Below are 8,395 nucleotides of genomic sequence, written 5' to 3' on the forward strand. Positions count from 1 at the left end.
TCGGTGATTGATTTCAAATCACTTTGTAGCTTGCCCTTATTCAAAAAAAAAAAAGTATGTATAAAAATACACTTTTAAAACTGGATAATTGATGGCGATGGTTAAAAATCCATCTCTAAGGACGTTGGCAGAAGGATGGTGTAGTTTTGGAGGCCTCTCAGGGAAGTGGAAGATGCTAACGGTGCAAGTGTGGTCTTGGTGGCTGTATATGGCTATAGGTATGGGTATCAATGCGTATATTAGGTATATATCAGATGTATACATCAGGTGTGTGTATATAGAGATAAATCTATCGATATGTGGAGAGAGAGAGATGCAGATGGGCTCCCTGTTGGGATGGGCCGTGTGGTCCACCCAAGCGTGGGAGAGCTTGGGCGCTTGCAGGCACCGTGAGCGTGGCGGTGGAGCTGGTGGGACACCTTCCTGCATGCTGGCGTGGCCGGCACCTTCACCCTTCCTTGTCGCCCTTCCCTTTCAGGCCCAGAAGAATGAGCGGGAGTCCATCAGGCAGAAGTTGGCTCTGGGCAGTTTCTTCGACGATGGCCCGGGCCTGTACACGAGCTGCAGCAGGAGCGGCAAGCCGAGCCTCTCGTCCCGGTAAGCCAGGCGGCCTCGCGGCCCAGAACCGCTGCGGAGGCTGAAAAGTGTGAGATGCCTCCAGTGGGACGTCCCGAGACCCTGCCCTTCAGAGGACCCCTCAGTTTTTCCTTGCAGTCACATTCTTGAATTTTCCTTGCTTTAGAACAACTCAGAGGTGACCTTAGTGCAGTCTACAACTACCTGAAGGGAGGTTGTAGCGCAGTGGGAGTCGGCCTCTTCTCCCAGGCAACCAGCGATAGGACAAGAGGACACAGCCTCAAGCTTGGCCAGGGGAGGTTCAGGTTGGCCATTAGGAAGCATTTCTTCTCAGCAAGGGTCATTAGCCATTGGAAGGGGCTGCCCAGGGAGGTGGGGGAGTCACCATCTCTGGAGGGGTTTAAGAAAAGCCTGGACATGGCACTTAGTGCCCTGGTCTAGTTGCCATGGTGGTGTCAGGGCAATGGTTGGACTCGATGATCCCAGAGGGCTCTTCCAACCTCATTGATTCTGTGAAGATCTACCTGTTGCCATGGTGTAGGAGAAGAACAAAGCCTTAGAGAGGCAGAAAGCCAGGAGGAATGCTGGTGTTACAGCAGAGAGGTGAAATTAAACTGAACTGCAAGTCATTTGAAAGGGAAAACAGTTTTGCTCTGTGTAGTTACAGCTAAACCAGGAGCCGCTACCTTGTAATTATAGCTCGGGTCTAATTAGCGCTCCACAGCAGGGTTTGGCAGCTGTGCCACGAGGAGTTACCAGCTGTACCTGAACGCTTTGGCGTTCCGTTAATATTTACAGTCCAGGCAAAGCATTAGTATTGCTGCGTGTTATAGGGCCTGCAGGAACCTCTGCGGGAGCGTTGCTCTCGTTGAAAAGTCTGCTCGCATATGAAATCTCAGAATCACAGACTGGTTTGGGTTGGAAGGGACCTTAAAGATCATCTAGTCCAACCCCCTGCCACGGGCAGGGACACCTTCCACCAGACCAGGTTGCTCCAGGCCCCATCCAGCCTGACCTTGAATGTTCCCAGGGATGGGGCATCTACCACCTCTCTGGGCAACCTGGGCCAGGGTTTCACCACCCTCATTGTAAATAATTTCAGTCATTACTTATATATTTTAATATAACATTTATTTTTATGGTTTATATATTAATATATATTATTTTATATACTCTATATGTAATATTTTATTTAATGTAATAATATCGCCACCCATGATGACAGAAGCTCTGCAACATCTCGGCAGTTCTGAAGTTCATCAATAGATGGTGGTAGAAGCATTGTCCTTCCCATGCCACTGAGTTCCCAGTCCCACACTGAGCTGCTGCTCAGACACGGCAGCAGGAGCTTGCCCGTGCCCTGCCACCGTGAGCTGGTGGTCCTGGCTCTGCTTTTTGGTGGGGGATGACCAACTTCTTGGGGAAAAAAGTGAACATGGTTGTATTTTCCTGAGGTCAATACACCACCAGCATCCTTTGGAAACGCCAGCGCCTCGCTGCTGACGGGGCTGTGGTGTCACCTCTCCCGTTCCCCCCGCAGGTTACAGAGCGGGATGAACCTGCAGATTTGCTTCGTGAACGACAGCGGCAGCGACAAGGACAGCGACGCCGACGACAGCAAGACAGAAACCAGCCTGGACACGCCGTTGTCGCCCATGGTAGGTCTGGGAACCCACCCCACAGAGGCTCTGGGGTGTTGGGTGGGGCTTGGAGCAACCTGGTCTGGTGGAAGGTGTCCCTGCCCGTGACAAGGGGTTGGAACTAGATGGTCTTTAAGGTCCCTTCCAACCCAAACCAGTCTGTGATTCTATGATGCTATGAAACCACGAGGCCACCAGTAATGGAAGCTGATAAAGAGCTGATCCCATTAAAATAGCAACGCTAAACCCCAGAGCAGCATCTTCAGCCATCAATAAAAGAAAGGCGAGATGCTGAGGGGCAGATAACAAATTGCCCCTGGCTAGCACAGAGCTGCTGTAGAGCAGATGCCTTCACGTGAAGGTGTTCCTTCTTCCTTCCTTCCTCCCTTTCTTTTTGGCTCTGATAATTCTCAGGGCCGTAATGGATACAACGTGGTATCAGCTCCCACCAGCTTTCCTCTCCTCTCTTCTCCTTTGTGAATATAACACGGAGGCCCCAGATGTTTTCCTCCAGCTTAACCAGTTTGTCCCTTCAACACTTATTGATCTCATCAGCTCCTCTTTCCATTTGAAGTGCTCGAGTTGCTGCGGGCTTATCTGGGAATTACTCTGATTTTTAAAGATAATCTTGTGGATTAAATTAAAATAAAAAAAAATTTCTGTGCTCTTCACCTTTTCTGTAGAAATGGTGCCACTTGTAAGTGCACAAAAATATGTTAAGCCAGCAGGAAACTTCTTTGCATGTGACGAGGCTGTAACGGCTGCGTGTCTGCTTCCCTAGAGCAAGCAGAGCTCGTCCTACTCGGACAGAGACACGACGGAGGAGGAGTCGGAGTCCCTCGACGACATGGATTTCCTCACCAGGCAAAAGAAACTCCAAGCTGAAGCCAAAATGGCCTTGGCTATGGCGAAGCCCATGGCCAAAATGCAGGTCGAGGTGGAAAAACAGAACAGGAAGAAATCGCCGGTAGCGGATCTTGTAAGTGGGGGCTGTGGGATGGCACGTGGGGGTAACGCCAGCCCTTCTGCTGTCTGCTTTGGCTTGTCCAACACTCACAGGGGCCAGCGGTGCCTGCTCACGGTGCTTGTAGACATGCAGAGGAGCAGTGGAGATAGGGACCATCAGGAGTGGAAGGTTCTACATGGGTCATCTCATCAGGGCATTATGGGAGCGGGATAATGCTCTGGATGGATGCAGGGAGTGAGATGATGACTGAGAAGGTTGTTACTGCCCTGAGACTGGCATGGTGCTGCTCATCCTCTAAGGCATAGTCTGCTCATCCCATCCCATCCCATCCCATCCCATCCCATCCCATCCCATCCTGGAGCACTCCTGCCTTGGTACAACGCAGCTCGCCATAGCCCTCACCTCCCTTTACACCAGTATATTGCTGATGCTGGTAGATTTGAAGACCTGGGTCAACCATTGTGTAGATGTTTTCAGTGGAGTCATCAGTGTGAGAGGGGGATGCAAGCAATGTAAACTGCAGCTGCTCAGAAATGCAAATAGTTCAAAGAAAACAGTAAAAAAATTGAAAATTTCTTTTCAGCTGCCACATATGCCTCATATAAGTGAATGCCTGATGAAGAGAAGTCTAAAACCCACTGATCTACGAGACATGACTATTGGGCAGCTACAAGTGATAGTCAATGATCTCCACTCACAGATAGAAAGTAAGTGGTGGTTCTTTCATTATTCTTTGGTGTGTCCCGTAATTAAGGACAGGTCTCCAGGATGCACATAGAAATGTTGATAAATGTATAATAAATGTATGGAAGAGGCACACCATGGGATGGAGCTGGAGTTCTCTCCAGATTTGGCTCTTTCAGCCTTTTTCTTCCCTTTGTTCAGTTTCTCCTCAAGCGCTCGCTGGGTCCGTGGGAGAGGAGGGTTGTAGCATTGTGCCAGCACCCAACGCCCCGCTTCTAACTCAAAACCTGGTCGGGTAAAAATAGCCCTGGGAAGTCTGCCTGTCCTGGAAGCACCTGCCCTTCGTGGCCTTATGGCTGCGTCTCCTTGTGACGCTATGCCATGGCATCAAACCATCTGTCAGTGGAAAAACTGTCCAGTTCAGCAAACATCCCGGAGTAAATCCGCTCTTGCAGTGGCTTCAAGGTGTTTCATGGGTCCTTGTGTTTGCCTGCAGGGACAGTGCCCCACCATAGAATGGGTTGGGTTGGAAGGGACTTCAAAGCTCATCTAGCTCCAACCTCCCCTGCCACCACCTCACCTGTCTTTGCTCTCTCCAAAAGATGCAGGGGTTTGTTTCCTCCAAGGCATCTCCATTTTCCAATTAATTCATTAATTAACAGTTTGGGGAGTAGGCTTCTCTGGTGGCTGTAGGTCAAAAAGAAGGTTGGTTGGGGGCTGCTGCGCTGCTCCTTCCCTACCCACGTCGGTGGACTGGCGTCCCTGCTGGGGAGCAGCCCAGCTGAGGATGCAGAGCTGCACTGTTGGGTTGTGATTTGGTATTTTATGCTGCAGGGGCAAAAAAAAAATGCTCATTATTTGTCCTCACTTTAGAAAGCACCCAAGCACGGGAGCATGAGTGTTACACATAAGCTGGTGCGGAGAACAACCCTGGGGCAGAAACACGCTGCAGCTTACGTGTAACACAGTGGGGAAGGAAGATGTACGGGTCCTAGACCGGGGTTCCCCAGGACATCACAAACTCACCCCCTTTCTCCCCGGTGCCAGGCTTGAATGAGGAGCTGGTGCAGCTGCTGCTCATCCGGGACGAGCTGCACACGGAGCAGGACGCCATGCTGGTGGACATCGAGGACCTGACCAGGTGAAGGAGGCTCCTCGGGGTGTTGCTCTCTCCTTGCGGGTCCCAGCTCGCCGTCAGCAGCGCGTAGGGGTTTCCTTTTAGCAGCATTTTAAGAGGCATTTTCCTTTGAGATACCACAAAATCAGTCAGGTTGGAAGAGCCCTCTGGGATCATCGAGTCCAACCATTGCCCTGACACCACCATGGCAACTAGACCAGGGCACTAAGTGCCATGTCCAGTCTCTTCTTAAACCCCCCCAGAGATGGTGACTCCACCACCTCCCTGGGCAGCCCCTTCCAATGGCTAATGACCCTTGCTGAGAAGAAATGCTTCCTAATGTCCAACCTGATCCTCCCCTGGCCAAGCTTGAGGCTGTGTCCTCTTGTGATGCACTGCAGAAACACTAAGAATTATTGAAAGCTTTGGGGAAAAAAGCTGAAAAAGATGATATTGGTTATTGGCAGCGCACAAGGGCTGCGGTCTCCGAACTGAAGCATTAAGATGGCAAAAAATACGACCTAAATTTGTTTCTATTTTAGAACACAGTGGTGGTGCGTAGCAGCTGGTTGTGATCTGATGGTGCTCTGCCTGGGAAAAGTTTCTGCCAGCTGGGGTGGCCATGAGGGATGTGGGGAACCGTTCTCCTGCTGCCTGGGCGATGGTGACCCCAGGGACAAGTGGGGGGGTTGTCATTTCTGAGCCTCGTGAGACACCATCACTGCTTCCCTTAATGAAGAGCGAGTGATGGAAGGGGGGGATTTGGGGTGGGGGTGGAGCTGGGTCAGTAGAACCACAGAACCGCAGAATTGGTTTGGTTGGAAAGGACCTTTAGGATCACCGAGTCCAACCGTTAACCCAGCACTGCCAAGCCCACCACTAACCCATGTCCCTCAGCACCACATCTACACGGCTTTTAAATCCCTCCAGGGATGGCGACTCCACCCCTGCCCTGGGCAGCCTGTGCCAGTGCTTGACAACCCTTTCGGGGAAGAAATCTTTCCTGATCTCCAATCTAAACCTCCCCCGGCACAACTTGAGGTCATTTCCTCTTGTTCTGTCGCTTGTTACCTGGAAGAAGAGACCAACCCCTCCTCGCTACAGCCTCCTTTCAGTTGTAGAGAGTGAGAAGGTCTCCCCTCAGCCTCCTTCTCTCCAGACTAAACACCCCCAGGTCCCTCAGCCGCTCTCACAAGCAGGCAGATGCCAGCACCACCTCGCATCTCTTTGTCCTTCGGTGCTTCAGGAACGCTTCACTGCCTGGGCACAAGTAACGGCAGTTTAGTAAATGAAATGTCCTGCCCATGCCTCGGGGTCCCTCAGCGAATAACGCCGCTTCTTTCCTCCCCCCAGACACGCCGAGAGTCAGCAGAAGCACATGGCAGAGAAGATGCCGGCGAAGTGAAGCCCGGGAGCTCGAGCGAGGCGTCATTTGCTTCTGTGTGTGTGTGTCCACGCGCTGGCGGCGCACGAGAAACCCCGTGTTAGTCATTGACCGTGTCTGAAGCTTCGTGTCCGGTGATTGGCCTCTGCTGCTTAATTTATTTTAATTTTTTTACTCGTGCCACTAAATATCAGGCATTTTAATAATATTATTACAAAAAAAAAAATGTACAGTACTTATAACATTATAAATCATGGGTGAGAAGAGAGGGTAGCTTAACTTTATTTTTGTTTGGTTAGAGATTTTCAGTTGGATGATATTTTACCATTGACTACTTTTTTATTCCTCACTGTAGTTTTAAAATAAAAGAGACTGTACTTGACGGTGCTATACAAGTCAAAAAAATACATGCCTGCCTCGTAGTGACGTCGTAGCTTTCCGTAATATGTACATTTTAATCAGTTTTCAACATTTTGTGAATGTTGACTACCTGACAGTCATTTGTAGATGTGCTATTAACATTCGGGTGGATTCAGAAGAGTTACCTTGAAAGTTTTATGTATAAATATGTAAAATAAAAATTTAAAAAATTGTTTCATATGACAACGTCTTTTTGTTGCCTAGTGCTTGGCTTTGGTGATGCATTCCTCGAGCAAAGTGTGAAATTCCTGATTTGTCATCACCACAAAGAGCCTTTTTTTTTGCCAATCACATGAAGTGATGGAGAGAAAACAGGATTTTTGTAGAGTTATTTATTTGTAAGTTCATAATGTTATGTATGACATGGACTTAAGAGATTATTCTGTAATAGCATCACTGGGCCCTGATAGTGGGACTGTTGAATCAGCAGGCACACACCATAGATGGGTTTGGTTTTTTTAATATTTTATTGTCTGGGCTAAATATTTAAACTCACCAGTGTCAGAAATAAAAAAAAAGTCTATGTTAAAAATCTAAGCAACATATATAATACATCTGTATTATATATGGTAATTAATTACTCCCCTCTCTGCCTTTGGGCTGGGCTCCCCGTTCGTAGCTGAGTGCTGCATGTGTGAGGAGGGACACGAAAGGGTCCGTCTCCATCCCTCATTTATTTGATTTAACGCTGGCCCAGCTCGGCCATCCCCATCCTCCGGCCGTAGCCAGCAGCAGCCACACGTCAGCTCTTCACATTTTAATCCTTTTGTCCTCGGGGACAAATTCATCTTAGCGCAAGGGCTGGCTAATGAGTTATTCAGGGTGTTTTCAGAAAAGCAGGAGCTGCATTAAAATGTCATCCCCTGCAAGAATGTTTTATAAAATTACTTCTCCCCCCCCATCTTCTTGCAGAAAGTGCAGTTATGGACCTTGGTGGGGTTTGGTGGGGCTGGGGGTTGGGTTAACTTAGGGTCGTTTTTCCTTTCCCAGGAGTTGCTCTATGGGGTTTCCAGTGGACAGTCCCTGTCCCACAGCCCCCATGGGGGGCCATGTCCTGTGTCCCTGCCAGGCAGTGTCCCCACCAGCCAGTGTCCCCAAGCAGCGAGCTGAGATGCTGGGATGGGTTAAGCTGGAGAGCCCTCGCCTGCAGACCAGGGATGATGTAAATTCCTCTTATTTTGCTTTTTTTTTTGACTCTATGCAGAAAAAATATATATATTGGGGGTGTTAGTTTCTCTGTAACTCTTGGTTGGCTTGATGCTGTTGGCTGCACGTGTGGAGGATCTGGTCGGGTGTCGGTGAGGAGGTGCCTGCTGCTGGACTTAAAGCATGAACAGCAAAAAGCCCCAAATCTGAAAAGTGTGCTCTCAGCTTTTTAAAAAAAAAAGAAATAAAAAAGCAAGAAAGCCCCTGGGTGCTCCTGGGGTGACCCGGCGCCCACTGTAGCCACCACCCGCATCATCCCTGGCATCACCCCCTTCATCATCCCTGGCATCACCCCCAGCATCATCCCTGGCATCACCCCCAGCATCATCCCCGGCATCACCCCCTGCATCATCCCCAGCATCACCCCGGCATCAGGCTGGAGTTTCATTCCCTTGCTAAGT

General features: G+C 49.6%; 1 protein-coding gene across 4 annotated transcripts in view; it reads left to right on the forward strand.

Annotated features, from left to right (window-relative positions):
- SCHIP1 (schwannomin interacting protein 1) overlaps positions 1 to 6,974 on the forward strand; it is a 197,940-nt gene extending 190,966 nt beyond the window's left edge. For all 4 annotated transcript variants that reach the window (XM_068407039.1, XM_068407038.1, XM_068407041.1 and 1 more), the window contains 6 exons: positions 479 to 597; positions 2,117 to 2,234; positions 2,998 to 3,195; positions 3,767 to 3,890; positions 4,915 to 5,008; positions 6,338 to 6,974. In XM_068407039.1, the coding sequence (XP_068263140.1) occupies positions 479 to 597; positions 2,117 to 2,234; positions 2,998 to 3,195; positions 3,767 to 3,890; positions 4,915 to 5,008; positions 6,338 to 6,389 (705 nt within the window). In that variant the 3' untranslated portion in view covers positions 6,390 to 6,974. The remainder of the gene's footprint in view (positions 1 to 478; positions 598 to 2,116; positions 2,235 to 2,997; positions 3,196 to 3,766; positions 3,891 to 4,914; positions 5,009 to 6,337) is intronic.
- Positions 6,975 to 8,395: the final 1,421 nt, after the last annotated feature.

This window comes from Nyctibius grandis, chromosome 8 (assembly GCF_013368605.1).
Source record: "Nyctibius grandis isolate bNycGra1 chromosome 8, bNycGra1.pri, whole genome shotgun sequence".
Classification (NCBI taxonomy): domain Eukaryota; kingdom Metazoa; phylum Chordata; class Aves; order Nyctibiiformes; family Nyctibiidae; genus Nyctibius; species Nyctibius grandis.